Genomic DNA, 18,415 nt, shown 5'->3' with positions numbered 1-18,415 from the left:
AGGCATTTCTGAACCTGTCATGGCCAGAGTATTCTTACCCTACTGGACTTTTTTTATGTAGCCCAGTGTATGTTGTTTAACTATTGTTGGTAATGAGAGAAGAGCAAGATGGAGGGAAGGATGGGACGCAGATACGTATAGAAGATGGTCATATGAGAGCCAGTGAGAAAGGCCTGGAACAGATCCTTCTCTTACAGCTCTCAGAGGAGACCAGTCCTGCTGACATCTTAAGTGTGGACTAGTAGTGGAATATATTAATCTTTTTTCATTTTCCTGAGACGTAATCAAAAGCTATAATTTATGCAGTTATTTTCAATGTTTGGAGCCTTATGCCTTTCAGAGATCTATTTAAAATGCTGGATCTCTTTCATTCTGAGTTTTGAAATCTTGGACACATTCCATAATTTAGTTGAGATTTACTGCATTATCTGCTCAGAGTTCCAGCACCTCCTCAGAACTGTGCAAAGTCCTCAAAAATGCCCTTAGCACACAGACACTGTTCAATAAATGCCAATTTTTTGTGAATTTCTGTATTTTTGTAAAAGACATTTGTTAAAGGAAAAAAGTAGAATACATACAGTACAATACTATTTACTACCAAAATACACATATACGTTAAAAGATTGAGAAGTACACATCAAACTGACAAGAATGGTAGATTTTCTGTGGAGAGCTCTTAACTTGGAGTCAGTGATTAAGGTAGCCTTTATCTGAATGTTAAAACTTGTATTCATGTATCATTTGATCTAACACCAAAAGTAGAGGATAAAAAGTTGCAATCCAAAAGAGGTACAAGAGAAGACTATATAGCTGTTATGAGCCATTCTTCCCAGAAAAGTCCCTAAAGAAATTAAGTGCTAGCTGTAAGTTTAAAAGCAAGAGCAAGGACAGGCCAGTGCCATGTACTAAAAACAAAGCTCAACAAATACTAAAAGTCAAAGTGAAATCGCTCAGTCATGTCCAACTCTTTACGATCCCACGGACTCTAGCCTACAAGGCTCCTCTGTCCATGGGATTCTCCAGGCAAGAATACTGGAGTGGGTTGCTAAAGAGGTAATTAAATAAAGAAGTTAACAAAAGGACAAAGTAAAAGTTTGTTCGGTGAAAATAAAAAGAATTAAAGTTTTGCCAAACCTTTTCAAGAAATGAAACAAAAATAGTGTCAGAAATGAAAAAGAAGAGGCACTCTGAAACTGACACAGGGAAAAGAATGTCGGGCAGAATGCAGCAGACTTGCTAAGTCAAGGAGTCGGTATTCAGAGTTTACTAAGTCTGAAGTGACTGGAATTAGCAGGTTAGAGAAGAGAGGAAGAAGCTACGCAGAAAAAGAACTCCAAAAATCATGGAGGTGGGGAGGGGCGGGGGGAATTCCCTTGATTATGTTGCTAATGTTATGGGATTTGTAAGCTGATCAATTGCAGAGCTAGCACAAGGCTAGGAGATATTCACGTTCCAAGCAGCTTAAATAAAGAGTTTCCACAGACACCAAGAGATCCAGAATTTAAATCTGGATGTCAAAGGGTCATATTTTAATAGTAAAGACGTGTATAAGTAAATTCTTGTGTCGGACTTTTTTAAGGTCAGGTCTAGAGTATGAAACTCAGGAAGAATGAAGCTTCAAGAGGATTAAACTGATCCACAAGTAACTTAACTGCAGAAGAAAACAAAATTCAACACTTAAAAGACAAAATCCAGGTATTCAACACTGTAACATTCACAGTGTCCATTATCTAATAAATAATTACTAGAAATACATGAAGAAATAAGAAATATAACATCAAGTAGGAGAAAAATCAGTCAATAAAAGAATCTATCATAAGAAAAAAGGAATACAAGCACAATTCAATACTAGAAAATGTACTAATATAATTAACTATGCTAGAAGATTAAAGAAGAAAAAATAATCATCTTCCTAGATGCCAGAAATTCAGCACATCCTTAATTTTAAAAACAATAAACAAATAGAAAGTTTTAGTAGACAAGAAACAGAAATTTCCTTAACTTGATAAGGATAACTACTGGTGACTATGCCAAACATATTTTATAATGAAAAACTGAACGTGCTCTTAACTAGAAAATATAAAGATATATCTGCTCTCTTCTCTCAGAAATCACTCTAAAAAACAAGAATCAGAAAGAGAAAGGCAAATGCTCCTTTCAAAGAGATTAGAAATCCTCTGTACCCTGAGCCACCACCATAAATGAGGACGGACTGCCAAATGCAGTAAAGATCAAACACAACATCTCAGATAAAACCAGCAGAAGACAGATCCTTGAAGCACATGGTAACTTGCGGAAGCAAATCCAGCAATCCTGGCTCGAAACAATGATGTCTAACAGAAGCCTCCCTGGACAGTCTGTAACACCATTACAGGAAACATACTGACCATCCATCTCTCCATGAAGTGTTCTGCAAAGAATCTCAGAGAAAAACTCTTAAATTGTAAGGAACACTACTTATCTCTGAACCAATAGGCTCATTCCTATTGGCCACTTGAGAAGTAAAAGCTGAACTCATTGCAAAGATGAGTAATTAAAAAAGTGCTAGTGTCTATACAAACATACAAATTAAAAACAAGACAGCTACACAGATAAAACAGCCAGAAAAAAAGCACCCTCACCCTAGAAATTCTACAGAGCAGATGAAAACTATAATTAAATATAGTATCATGAATTCTAAAGACTTAAGAAAATAAAATAATCATTTAAAAGAGAGAGTACAAAATGAGAAAAAAAAAGATGTGGGAAGAAGCCTAAAGATAGGTTTCCAGATAGGTTCCAGATATACACTGGAACAGCTCCAAAAATAGTTTGGCTTCTACAAAGAAGCCATATGAATGAAGAGGAAAGAAAGGGAATACCAACTAGGCAGGCAGAAACTGTAGATGAATTACTGCCATCACCAGATAGAGCACAGAACTCAATATGTTATGAAAATTTTATAAAAGAATAGGTATTGGAAATCCATTCATCCTCTCTGAACTTTGGAAATCCATTCACCCTATAAAAAGAAGAATTTGGATTATATTAGCTCTACAATCCTTTACAGCAGTAAAATTTGCTGATGGGTTAAGTAGGTTTTTAAACAGGTGGATCTAGAAATCGAATCACAATGAAGAATGTTTCCCAGAGTTTTATGAACACAAACTATTTACAAACAGACAGGTCTTATCTGAACAATTAATCTTTGTTAAGAAAATTATGAGATAGTCCAAGACACTTAATGTTCCCTACTCTTTTTTGAAAAGCTGCTTCAAATAACAATGAAAACCATGCAAAGAAGGCAAAGAAGCTCCAAAAGTAATACATACCTTTGCATCATCTATGTCAAAAACATCACACCAAGGAGATTTAACACCTTTAATTGCCAGGTCAAAGGAACAGGTGAAAAAAGCTACCTGAATTAAATCTGAGAAAAAAAAAAAAAAGAGTAAAATGTGTGGGTTATTATTTTATGCAGTTTTCCAAAGGCTGAATATCTATAGAGTGTCAAGGACTTACTACATAAAACATAGTTTGATTCTGTTAATTTTAGAGGGTTGGAAGAGGGGAGATAAAGTTATAAAAGGTTTTAATCCCCAACTTGAAAATTAGCAATAACAAGGGACATTTATTGAACAGTTCTTTAAACTACACAACAATTTACTTTATAACTATTAAGAAGAAAGTACAGAGAAGGATATAAAAAAACAGAGAAGAAAAAGGGTAGAGTAAGTGAGGAGTTAGGAGGAAGGTGAAACAAAGGGTCAAGAAGGAGAGAAGGAGGGAAAATCATACTATGAGACCTGACTCAGCCACTAATTATCTTGGGTAACTCATTCTAGGCTGCCTGGATCTCAACACAAAATAGGCAAAACATTTATTCTTTTGTTAAGCAACAGTAAAGAATATATAATCAATATATCTATAACACATAAAGGGTACCCATGTTCAATGAGAAAAAACAGAATAATCCAACAGAACATGGCCAAGGTTTATAAAGAGGCAATTCACAGTAGGAATGAAATAACTAATAAACATATGAAAGGATGTTCAACCTTACAAGTAACCAACGAAACACAAAATAAAGCTAGGTATCATTTTTTGTTAATCAAAATAATAATATCCACTATTGGCTGAATTAAGGGAAATGAGCATTCTCATATATTGCTGATGTAAGTTTTTCTACACTTTCAGAGAACAATTTGGTAGTATATGTCAAGATGTAAAATATTCATGCTCCTTAATCCAATAAGTCTACCTATATTTATCTTATAAACTCTCAAGTGCAAGAAGCAGACTATAAGGATGTTCACTGCTGCACTATTTGAAAGAGTTAAAAACTAAGAAAAACTTCAGTAGAAAAGTAATTTCCTATACAAAGAATCTGGACTGTATTAGCTTCAGCCTCTCTGACCAGTAAAACTTAATGATGGGGTAAATAACTTTTAACTAGTATTGACCTAAAAATGTATCATATATATTTTTGAAATAACACAATTTAAAAAAAAATTACACAGCTACATTCTAAATAAGAATAAATTACAAAAAATACATTCAACTTCACCTTTCTATGTAAAAAAAGAAAAGGTATTTAAATAGCTAACGTATTTTTGAGCAGCTACTCTGTGCCAGGTACTGTGTTAATGCTTTGCATGAATAAATCTAATATAATCCTTCCAATAATCCCATGAGGCAGGTACAATTCCTATATCTGTTTTACACAGAAAGAAAGCATGACATAGTTATTAAGGAACTTGGGATGTATAAAGATCAGAGAGTTATTCAAAAATATAACACAGTCAAGAATCAAATGCAAACAGTCCAATTCCAGAACCCATAATTTTAACCATTATGCTAATACTGCCTCCAAAAAGTTGCTCTCACCCAATCAGCAAAACACAAATTTGTTGTTGTTTTCAGTGGCTAAGTTGTGTCTTACTCTTCTGTAACCCCACAGACCACAGCCCACCAGGTTCTTCTGTCCATGGGATTCCCCAAGCAAGAACACTGGAGCAGGTTGCCATTTCCTTCTCCAGGGGATCTTCCCTTCCCAGGGATCAAACCCATGTTTCCTACATTGACAGGCAGATTCTTTACCAATGACCCACCAGAGAAGTCCAAAACACAAAAATCCTTGTCAATTCAGAGACTAGAAACAGTTTAAAAAAAAAAAAAAACCTTAATCTTAAATGTCCACTAACAGAATAATGGCTAGATACTGGTAGTTATATAATGCAATTCTATACATAAGTGTAAATGCAGAACTAGAATTACATGCATTAAATACAAAAATACAAAGTTGAATTCAAATTTCAGACTGATATCATAGATTGACATCATTCCTAGAAGTTTAAAAATCTGCAAATTATATCCCATTTAGGTACATAAATATAAACATTAAAAACCGACATGGGATGACTTAAATGCTCAATTCATAACAACAGTTACCTTCGGGGAGAAAAGGAAAGGAATGAAATCCTGGAGAGGGCCTAAGGACCCTCAATTTATTTAAAGCAACTAACTGAAGCTTAATTTTAAAATCTGATCAAACTAAGTTGTGGGTATATAGATACTCATTGTATTTATTATTATCTATGTACTTGATTTCCCAAATAAGTAATTTTTAAAACTCTGCAAGTGACTCCAATGCATAGCCAGTTGAAGAAAGAGAAAAAAACTCAATTTTAAATGCTACTAGGCATCTTCACTTTTCTGATCCTTTGGCATTCCAGGTGGTGCAGTGGTAAAGAATCTGCCTGCCAAGGCAGGAACTGCAGGAGACTGGGGTTTGATTTCTGGGTTGGGAAAACCCTCTGGAGGAGGGCATGGCAACCCACTCCAATAATCCTGCCCAGAGAATTCCATGGACAGAGGAGCTTGGCAGGCTACAGTCCATGGTGTCACAAAGAGTCGGACATGACTGAGCATGCACTCACATAAAGCATTTAGACACCAGATCAACAGATGCTAGTCTACTTAATTTGTTCCCAACATCTCCTACTTCTAGTCCTTGGAAATTTATTCACACTATAAAGAAATCACACTCTATATACAGATTGGTCAGTATCTGCTGTATGGATTACACATTCCTAGAAAACAGGGGAAATTTTTTAGTTATTATTCTTAATTTCTCATTGCTAGGTGAGCATGTATCCTGGTTTTCCACCTGCTCTCCCAGCACAATTATTAATAGTGTTTCCTTTTACCCAGGCTGCAATGAATCCACTGCAACAGCTTATGACAGATATGTCTATTCACTTTCTCAAAATCTCTAGGACAAAAGCCTCAAAGAGAAAATAAAAAATCACACTTCTTTTCTAAAACGTTATCCCTTTCAAACATTAACATCTACTTAAAAGCTAAAGAATTTTTTATATGATTTTCCATATGTATTACTTTCAGTTCAGTTCAGTCACTCAGCCATGTCCGACTCTTTGCAACCCCATGAATCGCAGCACACCAGGCTTCCCTGTCCATCACCAACTCCTGGAGTTCACTCAGACTCACATCCACTGAGTCGGTGATGCCATCCAGCCATCTCATCCTCTGTCGTCCCCTTCTCCTCCTGCCCCCAGTCCCTCCCAGCATCAGAGTCTTTTCCAGGGAGTCAACACTTCGCATGAGGTGGCCAAAGTACTGGAGTTTCAGCATTTTTTTCTCCTTCCAAAGAAATCCCAGGGCTGATCTCCTTCAGAACGGACTGGTTGGATCTCCTTGCACCACAGTTCAAAAGCATCAATTCTTCGGAGCTCAGCTTTTTTCACAGTCCAACTCTCACATCCATACATGACCACTGGAAAAACCACAGCCTTGACTAGACAGACTTTAGTCAGCAAAGTAATGTCTCTGCTTTTGAATATGCTATCTAGGTTGGTCATAACTTTTCTTCCAAGGTGTAAGCGTCTTTTAATTTCATGGCTGCAATCACCATCTGCAGTGATTTTAGGAGATAATTCAGAAAAGATAATTTCTGTTTTGTAAATAATGCTTGGGGTTGAAGCTTCATATAACTTTGCCCTCAAAAAAAAAAAAATCCAGTCTATGTCAAGAATTTTGTGTATTAACTTACATAAAACTCAAAGCAAAATCTGAACCTAAAAATAGTAAGCATGAGAAATAGAATCTTCTTGACCTAGAATACATTATTTTCTCAATGTAAAATCAATTGTGGTCCTTTAAAAGGAATAGCTTTATGCTTCCATATTTTTCCATATTTACAATTTAAAAATCACTTAAATTATTTCAGAGTTCAAATGCAACATAACAGGCACATTACCTGCATTTAAGTTGTTGACTGGCACTTGCAAAATATCTGCAACTTTTTTTAAAATGTTCTGCATTTCTGGTCCAGTTTTGAAGGCTTCTACATGATAAAGAGCAGTAGCATTCCTTTCCACTTGAGTTAAAAACTTCTCACAATGATCAAAGAACCTCATTAATTTATCATTAATTCTTGGAGGTCCACACTCCATATCTGAAAGGAGGAAAAAATAGTGTGTATACATGTGTGTACATACACACACACACACACACACACACATCCATTGATAGGAATGACAATTACAAATTATTGAAAATTTTGTTTCAAGTATAAAAAGGAACACTAAAAACCTATTCACACCTCAACATATCTGAAATAAGTAAACACACTGCTTATGAAAGACATGGAGCAAACCATTTCCCGCTTGTAAAGATTGTTAATTCATAAGAGGATGAAAAAAAGACGCTAAAAAGGACTAATGAAACAGAGAACATCAAAGGTAAAATAAAATGTTAGAGCAATACTACACTATGAAATAGACTGAAATGAATGTTTTCTTAAAAAAATAAAAAATGGTTTGACATGAATGTCATAAGAAGTACAAAAATGTATTACATAGGTCCTGTTTCTATCAGGCATAGAAAATTTGAGAAATTAAACAAAGAATTAGCAAAGCTTCTAATAACAAGGTGAGAGAGAATTCAAGATAGACTCTGTTTTACTACTTTAATCCAAAGTCTAAATAAAGAGTATTTTATTTTCTCAATTAACTTTCTCAAATCTGTGTTACTTTGCAAAAAGACTGCTCTGGACAAAAAGTATTGACAACAACACAAGATATATTAAAGTTTCAGGTATTATATATTTCATTGTGCTAGATGTTTCTGATTTGGTTTATTTTCTAACTGGAGCTCCTACATAACTTTCCATTTATAATTTTATGTTACATTATTTACCCAATTAGGGAACAAATACACGCTAGAAAAGCATTCATAATCATGCTCCAACTATTGGGGTGCCTTTTAAATTTTCTCAGTCATATTTAAAATACACAGATTTTCAGTCATCATTTCTGCAAAAATTTACTATGACAAAAACACTAAGTACATAACACTGTTTCTGTAATTAAAATGAGAAAATTATGTCTTGTTATACCATTTTGTTTTGGATGTGTCTGTGAAAATATCTCTATGTATGTGTACGTATTCATTCCAAATCCTGAAATAAATAATTAAGCCCACTGAATTGGCAATTGGATTACAGTTCTTAAGAAACATCTTGACTAAGAAAATAAGTCATCTTTATCATCTTTTCCTGTGGCCTTAAAATTTCCTAAGTGGATCTGGATAATTCACCCCTGCTATTATCTAATAACTGCTGTTCTTTAAACAGGAACAAAAGCATTGTTCTGTTTCTGTAAGAATACAAAATCCAATTCAGTGGCTTCCCTCCAAAGCCCAGATGTACAAAACAGGCAAAACAATTGTCTGTAGATAATAATAATGCAGCTAAGCAAAAGGTTTAATCTCTGAGACTGAAAATGGTGAGGGGCAGCTTACCCTGAACTATTCTGACCCAGGGCTGGCAAAAGCTAATGCTCACAATGCCATTTAAGGGCAAAAATCCATTCATCCCAGAAGGTCCAGCAGTTCCTTTCTGGTGTACACTAGCGTATACCAACATTCAGCTAATTTTAAAAAATTGTGGGAAATTTTCACCCGTATTAATGGGGAAAAGTCTAGCTATTTAATTCAAAAGCACAATTCAACAAGTGACTAAACACCAGTCAGCAAAATAAGTTACCCACAGAGCAGTAACATGACAGTGTCAACGGAAGAACCTCTTGGAGATGGCTGAACAGCTAAAGAGAGGATGCTATTTGAGAAATGAGAAACCAGTCTACTTCTAATTTATTTTTCACTTGGGCTTTTTAAAGCTAAACGATGCCTCACCTCAACTTTTACCTTAAAGCTGATCAAGAAGTATTAACACTTCTTCATCTTTCTGGCACAAAAAATGTCATGTTTTCATTCTTATCCTTAAGTTATAGGACAAATGGAAGTTGTAGATATAGTGCAACGGTTAAAAAGATAAGTTCTAAATCATTTTCCCTGGGTCCCTACCTAGTTGTCTGAAATTAGAAAAATTATTGTTTCTATGTGTCAACCTCCTCACCTGTTAAGATGGGCAAAAATGCCATCAACTTCAGAGAGCTGTTGTAAAGATTATGTGAAATAAGTGTGAGGCATGCCTGGCACACAGCAAGCGTTAAGTGTTTGTTATTATTATTGTTGTTGTCTATGACTATTAAAACACTTTCTAAGGAAAAAAGCATCATTCCAGAGAAAACATAAGGCCTGGATTCTGGGCCTGACTCTTAGTCCTTAAACTAAGAAAGGACAATCAGGCAAGGGATACTCTTGGGCTCAGCACCATGACCTGTGAAATAAGAGCAATGCTAGATGATCTCCCAAACTTTGCAAAAGCATAAGTAATGGAATAAATCAGTAAAGTACTGTGCTATGACGACGGACCACAGCTACAAAGAGAGTAACTCTACAGTACATGCAACAAAATAGAAAAAAGCAGAGCGGTAAAGAAAATCTGAGAGCTGCTTCCTAAAATAGATTGTAGGTCTAGAACTTATATCTGAAAAAGTTGTTAATGAAAAAAATAAAACAAAATCCAAATACTATCAGAGGTAAAGCCTGAGGAAAAAACTCATAGATTGTATTAAATTTAAAAAAAAAAAAAAAAGGTGTGCCCAACTGTAGAACTCGCTGTCAGAGAGAGAGGAAAGGGACAAGGGTTGGTGCTCAGAGAGAGAAATTCATTTTGGGAATGGATGATCAAAAACTGCCCTGGCCTGTCTCCTTTACTACTGGATCCCCCAACGTCTACTACAGCTTCCTGTACGTAGAAGGTAACCAAAGTCATGCCTGATGAAAGAATAAATGAACATTATGTATGAGAAGGGAGAGAGTCAAGTGCTGAACATCCCAAAGGATGGGCGCGGGTGGGCGGAGAAGGACGGGGGACTGGGGTCAGAGGGAAGTGAGGAGAGGCTGGAGTCGGGGAAGTCCAGGATCTGGGGGCGGCCCAGGGTGGTCACCTGCGACATCGGGTGGCGGTAACCCCGGGTGGTAGTGCTGCCAGAGCCCTTGCAGGAAGGCGGCGCCGCTGTCCACGCAGCGGTGCTTGGAGCTGGTGACTAGCTGCAGGCGGCCGTAGTTCTCTCTGCTGAAGAGGGCTGGGAAAAGGGAGGCCAGGCGCAGGGCCAGCTGTCGCATGTCCTGCCGCCCCTTCTCCACCAGCTGCCCGTCCATCCAGTCAGCGTACCATAGCGGCCAGTCGGCCAGCGCGGCGCCCAGGTCGCCGCGGCCGGCAGCGCGAGTCCGGTCATCCTCGGCCCCGCGGGCCTGCAGCAGCCCGTGCAGCTGCCGCAGCTTGCGGATCTGTTTGGTCGTCGGGTAGCGGGTGCCATGGCGGATGAGGGCGACCAGTTGCACCGGGGTGCAGGCTTCCTCTAACAACTCCGGGTCCCGCCGCGGCGCTTCGGGGTCCGGCAGCAGCCCGGGGTTGACATCCTCATAGCGAGTCTTGGTGCCGAAGTAGGGGCTGAGAGCGGAGACCACACTGTTCTCCGGCTCCAGGAGGGAGCAGCGAGAGAGCGACGAGAGCAGCGCCACAGCCAGGGCCGCGACGGGCGTTGCGGAGACCCTGACGAGGCTGCACGCGCCGCGGTGCATGGTGCGCTGCGACCCGCGGAGGGTGACGTACCGGCTGGGTTCCCGACTTCCGGCTCCGGTGGGCAGGGGGCGGGCCTGAAGGGCGCTTCCGGCCGGTGCCCCTGGGATTCACTGAGAGTCCTCAGCACTCCGGCCCTGAAGAGGTAGCTGTGCCTTGCAGAGCACCGAGAGGACAGGCGGGCTGCAACGAGAAGCCCAGTGGACCCGTGGCTGAGGTGAAGCCGGCAGAAATCTCCGAGGAGTTTTGGAGACCTGTGGCTAAGGTGGAGCCTGCATCTCCTGGCCCTGAAACGTGAGCGAGTTTCCTCATAGCTGGCGCCTCAGGGACTGACTCGAAGACTCCCACGCTGTTTTCATTCTCTTGGCTGTGAATGAACCCGGCTTCAGGCTTAGTCTCCAAAGCTGCCAAAACAGGACACGTTTTAACAGCCGACTCTTGTGTCATCATTCTTAATATTGTACTCTGTTTTTCAAAATGTAGTTTGAACCAGCTGCATCAAATCTGCCTGAAGCCTTTGATGAAAATGTAGATTCGTGGATGCTGCCCCCAAATACCTCCTAAGTCCAAGGTTTTCCCGCGTTTGAGTTGCCCTTTTACAGCAGGCAGAGAAGAACCTGAAAAGAGGCTCAGTTCTCCAGGAAATGTAATTCGTGAACCTTTGGTACTTTTTTGACATGGAGCGTCAAAGCTGACATCAGCGAGACAGCATCCCAGAAGTATTGGCTTCATAACTAAAGTTTAGCCAGTAGAGACAGCAATCCTGACAACTCGGGTTCGTTGAGTCATGGCCCAACAGATTTACTCCTTTATTAAGTATGAGCTAATCTTTGTGAAGCAAACGAGGTCTGTATTTACAGCCACTTTGAGTCCAGACTCTTCCTCCCACGTAATTACATACTCAAATCAACCCCTGGGTTTTTTGTATGTTATTGCTCAGAATCTCACTCCAGAAATCATAAATCTGAACAGTACCTTGGTTTCTCTACTTGTTAGTCTCTCAGTCGTGTCTGACTCTGCAGTCCCATGGTCTGTAGCCTGCCAGGCTCCTCTGTTCATGAAATTCTCCAGGCAAGAATATTGGAGTGGGTTGCCATTTCCTTCTCCAGAGGATCTTCCCAATGATCAAACCCAGGTCACTTGCATTGCAGGAAGATTCTTTACCATCTGAGCCACCAGACTCTGTCCTTTTCCACTTGAATCCTAGTTTATATGCCAGCTAGGAAAGAGTATTACAGAAATTATGTATCTTTGCTCAGATGCTTCAGTCGTGTCTGACTATTTGCACCTCTGTGAACTGCAACCTGCCAGGTTTCTCAGTCCATGGGATTCTCTAGGCAAGAATAATGGAGTGAGTTGCCATGTGCTTCTTCAGGGGGTCTTCCTGACCTAGGGATTGAACCCATGTCTTCGGCATTGCAGGTGGATTCTTTACTGACTGAGCCACCAGGGAAGCCCGAAGAAGTCATAGAATGATCCAAATAGGAGGAAGTTTGGGTTATGTTTTTCTAAGTGTAGCTTTTCCTTCAAAGATACTTTTGGTAAGTGTTTTTTGGTAATTGCTCTTGGTAAGTCCATCTCTAGCTTTATCCTTTTTATCCATTGAAGTGCCCCTCTGGTCCAGAAACGTGTACCTGTGAACATTAAGCAGTAAGGAAAATGCTGTAAAATCAAGAATAGATTCCAACTTGAATGCTTCAAAATTTTAAGAACTGTGACAGGTTACCATTTTTAGAATATATTCTTTTTTGTTATACCATATTTTGGAATGTTAGTGCCTGAATACTTATGTCAGTGATATTTCACAGGGCTATGCTCAAATTAATGTTAACAAACATCTAATCTTTCTTTATAGACTTCCATTAAACAAAACTTTTTTTATTGGTGTATAGTTGATTTACAATGTTGTGTTAGTTTCAGATGTATAGCAAAATGAATCAGTTATACATATATCTACTCTTTTAGATCCTTTTTCCATATAGGCCATTACAGAGTATTGAATAGAGTTCACCGTGGTGTACAGTTCAGTTCAGTTCAGTCGCTCAGTCGTGTCCGACTCTTTGCGACCCCATGAATTGCAGCACGCCAGGCCTCCTTGTCCATCACCAACTCCCGGAGTTCACTCAGACTCACGTCCATCGAGTCCGTGATGCCATCCAGCCATCTCATCCTCTGCCGTCCCCTTCTCCTCCTGCCCCCAATCCCGCCCAGCATCAGAGTCTTTTCCAATGAGTCAGCTCTTCATATGAGGTGGCCAAAGTACTGGAGTTTCAGCTTTAGCATCATTCCTTCCAAAGAAATCCCAGGATTGATCTTCAGAATGGACTGGTTGAATCTCCTTGCAGTCCAAGGGACTCTCAAGAGTCTTCTCCAACACCACAGTTCAAAAGCATCAATTCTTTGACGCTCAGCCTTCTTCACAGTCCAACTCTCACATCCATACATGACCACAGGAAAAACCATAGCCTTGACTAGACGGACCTCAGTCGGCAAAGTAATGTCTCTGCTTTTGAATATACTATCTAGATTGGTCATAACTTTTCTTCCAAGGAGTAAGCGTCTTTCAATTTCATGGCTGCAGTCACCATCTGCAGTGATTTTGGAGCCCAAAAAAATAAAGTCTGACACTGTTTCTACTGTTTCCCCGTCTATTTCCCATGAAGTGATGGGACCAGATGCCATGATCTTCATTTTCTGAATGTTGAGCTTTAAGCCAACTTTTTCATTCTCCTCTTTCACTTTCATCAAGAGGCTTTTTAGCTCCTCTTCACTTTCTGCCATAAGGGTGGTGTCATCTGCATATCTGAGGTGATTGATATTTCTCCCGGCAATCTTGATTCCAGCTTGTGTTTCTTCCAGTCCAGCGTTACTCATGATGTACTCTGCATAGAAGTTAAATAAGCAGGGTAACAATATACAGCCTTGACGTACTCCTTTTCCTATTTGGAACCAGTCTGTTGGTCCATGTCCAGTTCTAACTGTTGCTTCCTGACCTGCATACAAGTTCTCAAGAGGCAGGTCAGGTGGTCTGGTATTCCCATCTCTTTCAGAATTTTCCACAGTTTATTGTGATCCACACAGTCAAAGGCTTTGTCATAGTCAATAATGCAGAAATAGATATTTTTCTGGAACTCTCTTGCTTTTTTCATGATCTAGCAGATGTTGGCAATTTGATCTCTGGTTCCTCTGCCTTTTCTAAAACCAGCTTGAACATCAGGAGGTTCATGGTTCACATATTGCTGAAGCCTGGCTTGGAGCATTTTGAGCATTACTAGCATGTGAGATGAGTGCAACTGTGTGGTAGTTTGAGCATTCTTTGGCATTGCCTTTCTTTGGGATTGGAATGAAAACTGACCTTTTCCAGTCCTGTGGCCACTGCTGAGTTTTCCAAACTTGCTGGCATATTGAGTGCAGCACTTTCAAAGCATCATCTTTCTAGGATTTGAAACAGCTCAACTAGAATTCCATCACCTCCACTAGCTTTCTTCATAGTGATGCTTTCTAAGGCCCACTTGACTTCACATTCCAAGATGTTTGGCTCTAGATGAGTGATCATATCATCATGATTATCTGGGTCGTGAAGATCTTTTTTGTACAGTTCTTCCATGTATTCTTGCCACCTCTTCTTAATATCTTCTGCTTCTGTTAGGTCCATACCATTTCTGTCCCTTATTGAGCCCATCTTTGCATGAAATGTTCCCTTGGTATCTCTAATTTTCTTGAAGAGATCTCTAGTCTTTCCCATTCTGTTGTTTTCCTCTATTTCTTTGCATTGATCACTGAAGAAGGCTTTCTTATCTCTTTTTGCTATTCTTTGGAACTCTGCATTCAGATGCTTATATCTTTCCTTTTCTCCTTTGTTTTTTGCCTCTCTTCTTTTCACGGCTATTTGTAAGGCCTCCCAGACAGCCATTTTGCTTTTTTGCATTTCTTTTCCATGGGGATGGTCTTGATCCCTGTCTCCTGTACAGTGTCACAAACCTCATTCCATAGTTCATCAGGCACTCTATCTATCAGATCTAGGCCCTTAAATCTATTTCTCACTTTCACTGTATAATCATAAGGGATTTGATTTAGGTCATACCTGAATGGTCCAGCGGTTTTCCCTACTTTTTTCAATTTAAGTCTGAATTTGGCAATAAGGAGTTCATGATCTGAGCCACAGTCAGCTCCCAGTCTTGTTTTTGTTGACTGTGTAGAGCTTCTCCATATTTGGCTGCAAAGAATATAATCCATCTGAATTTGGTGTTGACTATCTGGTGATGTCCATGTGTAGAGTCTTCTCTTGTGTTGTTGGAAGAGGGTGTTTGCTATGACCAGTGCATTTTCTTGGCAAAACTGTATTAGTCTTTGCCCTGCTTCATTCGGCATTCCAAGGCCAAATTTGCCTGTTACTCCAGGTGTTTCTTGACTTCCTACTTTTGCATTCCAGTCCCCTATAATGAAAAGGACATCTTTTGTGTGTGTTACTTCTAAAAGATCTTGTAGGTCTTCATAAAACCGTTCAACTTCAGTTTCTTCAGTGTTACTGGTTGGGGCGTAGACTTGGATAACTGTGATATTGAATTGTTTGCCTTGGAGACGAACAGAGATCATTCTGTTGTTTTTGAGATTGCATCCGAGTACTGCATTTCGGACTCTTTTGTTGACCATGATGGCTACTCCATTTCTTTTGAGGGATTCCTGCCCACAGTAGTAGATATAATGGTCATCTGAGTTAGATTCACCCATTCCAGTCCATTTTAGTTCGCTGATTCCTAGAATGTCAACGTTCACCCTTGCCATCTCTTGTTTGACCACTTCCCATTTGCCTTGATTCATGGACCTGACATTCCAGGTTCCTATACAATATTGCTCCTTACAGCATCGAATCTTGCTTCTATCACCAGTCACATCCACAGCTGGGTATTGTTTTTGCTTTGGCTCCATCCCTTCATTCTTTCTGGAGTTATTTCTCCACTGATCTCCAGTAGCATATTGGGCACCTACCTACCCGGGGAGTTCCCCTTTCAGTATCCTATCATTTTGCCTTTCATACTGTTCATGGGGTTCTCAAGGCAAGAATACTGAAGTCTTTTGCCATTCCCTTCTCCAGTGGACCACATTCTGTTAGACCTCTCCACCATGACCCGCCCATCTTGGGTTGCCCCACGGGCATGGCTTGGTTTCACTGAGTTAGATAAGGCTGTGGTCCTAGTGTGACTACATTGACTAGAACAGTAGGTCCTTGTTAGTTACAGTTCATTAAGCAAACATTTGTGCCAGATGCATCTCACTATGTTTTACTTAATACATATTGTATTTTACTTAATAAAATACATACATTTTATTATGTATTTACTTAATACATACATGTATTTAATAATCACCTCAGGCTTCCCTGGTGGTCCAGTGGTTAAGAATCTGCCTGCCAATGCAGGGAACAGGGGTTCGATCCCTGTTCAGGGAAGACTTCACATACTGCAGAGCAGCTAAGCCTGTGCACCTAAAGTCCTTGCTATGCAAGGAGAAGCCATCGAAATGGGAAGCCCACACCCTCTGCAGCTAGAGAAAGCCCAAGCGCAGCAATGAAGACCCAGTGCAATGATAAATAAATAAATAATGATGACATCTCATGACCAATCTTTTGAGTCCTCAGGAGCTACGAAATCCGAACAGCACTGCTCCTTCCTAATGCAACAATCTTTAGAGAACTTGTTTAACTTCAAAAACACTAGATTTGCCCCAGCTTGATTTTATTTTTTCTTTCTCTAATTATTCATCTGTTCATTTATACTGATTATATACTTACATAAACCAACTCCAATTATTTTTGATGTCAGGCCAGAATGGCAAATGATAAAATAGAATTAACTTCATGTTAATGTTTTTGCCACCATGTTTTTGGCTAGGAAAATCTAGCATGACAAGAACAGAAATTTCATAAGCTTTGTATCCAGACTCCAGCTCAGTGACTCATTAACCTTGGGAAATTACCTACGTTCTCTGAGGCTTGGTTTCCTTATCTGAAAGTAGGAATATTAGAACCTGTACTACAGGAATTCTTTGAGAATAGAAGATGATTAAAGCCTACAGACTGCTATGAATTAAATTTTTACCATAAATAATGTTCAATGTTGTTGTCATTCCTGTGCTGAGATGCTTAGTTCTCTAGCAACTGTGCAGTATAAACTTTCATCTTAAAGTGAATGACCTCCACAGACAAGACACACATCAAAGATCATTTCATAACTTTTCTTAAAAAAAAAAATCCACTCATCTCACCTAAAGACTGGATGGTTTCCCTTCTCACATAAGAGGCTGTGGGCATGGCAGCAATGTATTTGACAAATCTACCACAACACAAGAGACGAAATGGAAAATTCATGGTTCTGCTTCCTTGAGGAGATGGAAGAGGGCGGAACCAAGAGCACAGGCAGAGAATTCAATTTGGACCAAAAGGAGAGGAGACTTTATCTTCTGAGGGAAGATTGGAAGGATGGATACACAGTTGGATACATTTGTTAATCTAGCAGCAGAGAATTCATGGATTTCAAGCCTGGTGATCTCACCTTCTTCAGTGACATAGGAGGCAAAATTGTCTGAAGAGATGAGGGAATGGGAATTAAGTCCCATGGAATGTGGAAATGGCTTAGATTTGTAGTGAAGAGAAAAGGGGAAATAACCAGAAGTTTGGGTTGTTAGCTCTGAGACAACCCAAATGAAAGACTTGAACTGCACGTGGCTATACAATTTTATCCAGAAGTCAATATTATCTGTTGTGTCAGAGTGGAAAAAAAAACCAAACCTGAATTCTATTGTTCTACATTATTCTAATTCGTCTTAAGTAGAACTTCTTTTCTAATCAATCTACTACATTAAAGAATAAGTTATTTGTCAGATTATTCATAGGACTTTTGAAACAATAAAGTAATTCCACTCTTAAGATTACATGATGACATATATTTAGTATTTTACATTACAGCTACCTACTATACTTTTAAAGGCATTATTAAAATATTTTCCTGGTGGTCCAGTGTTTAAGATTCTGTGCTTCCAAAGCAGGGGTGAGGGCTCGATCCCTTGAGGAAGTAAGATCCCACATGCTCTAGGTGTAGCACCCTCCCCCCCCCCAACAAAAGTTATGAAAGATGGCTTTCCGGTGAAGTAAAGATAAAGAAAAAGATAAATTCTATGTGGAAAAGGATAGTCTCTGAAAGGACAGTATATACTAAGAACATGATTTCTAGTCAGAATTCCTGGCTTTTAAAATTCCAGCTCCATCACTTAATATCTGTGATATCTTAAATAAATTCAACTTTTGCCTCAATTGTTTTCTGTAAAGTGAGGAAAGTAATTATCTCATGGGATTGTCCAGAAGATTAAATGAAACACTTTACATAAATGCTATGTTAGTTCCTGGCCCCAAATAAGTATCAGTTACTT

General features: G+C 39.2%; 1 protein-coding gene and 1 long non-coding RNA gene across 3 annotated transcripts in view; one reads left to right on the top strand and one right to left on the bottom strand.

Annotated features, from left to right (window-relative positions):
• The window catches only part of MINPP1 (multiple inositol-polyphosphate phosphatase 1), a 34,690-nt gene extending 21,817 nt beyond the window's left edge, over window positions 1–12,873 (bottom strand). Inside the window, exons 1-3 of one of the 2 annotated variants that reach the window (XM_069567922.1) lie at window positions 10,356–12,873; window positions 7,259–7,456; window positions 3,312–3,409 (exon numbers count right to left, since the gene is read on the bottom strand). In XM_069567922.1, the coding sequence (XP_069424023.1) occupies window positions 3,312–3,409; window positions 7,259–7,456; window positions 10,356–10,992 (933 nt within the window). In that variant the 5' untranslated portion in view covers window positions 10,993–12,873. The remainder of the gene's footprint in view (window positions 1–3,311; window positions 3,410–7,258; window positions 7,457–10,355) is intronic. The other variant, XM_069567923.1, reaches the window with a different exon arrangement.
• Window positions 11,064–17,104, top strand: LOC138427839 (uncharacterized). The gene is made up of 3 exons (XR_011252192.1): window positions 11,064–11,836; window positions 12,413–12,531; window positions 16,365–17,104. It is a non-coding gene; the product is annotated as an uncharacterized lncRNA (long non-coding RNA).
• The last annotated feature ends 1,311 nt before the right edge of the window (window positions 17,105–18,415 follow it).

The sequence above is a fragment of the Ovis canadensis genome, chromosome 22 (assembly GCF_042477335.2).
Source record: "Ovis canadensis isolate MfBH-ARS-UI-01 breed Bighorn chromosome 22, ARS-UI_OviCan_v2, whole genome shotgun sequence".
Classification (NCBI taxonomy): domain Eukaryota; kingdom Metazoa; phylum Chordata; class Mammalia; order Artiodactyla; family Bovidae; genus Ovis; species Ovis canadensis.
This window is presented reverse-complemented; position numbering and strand designations above follow the sequence as displayed.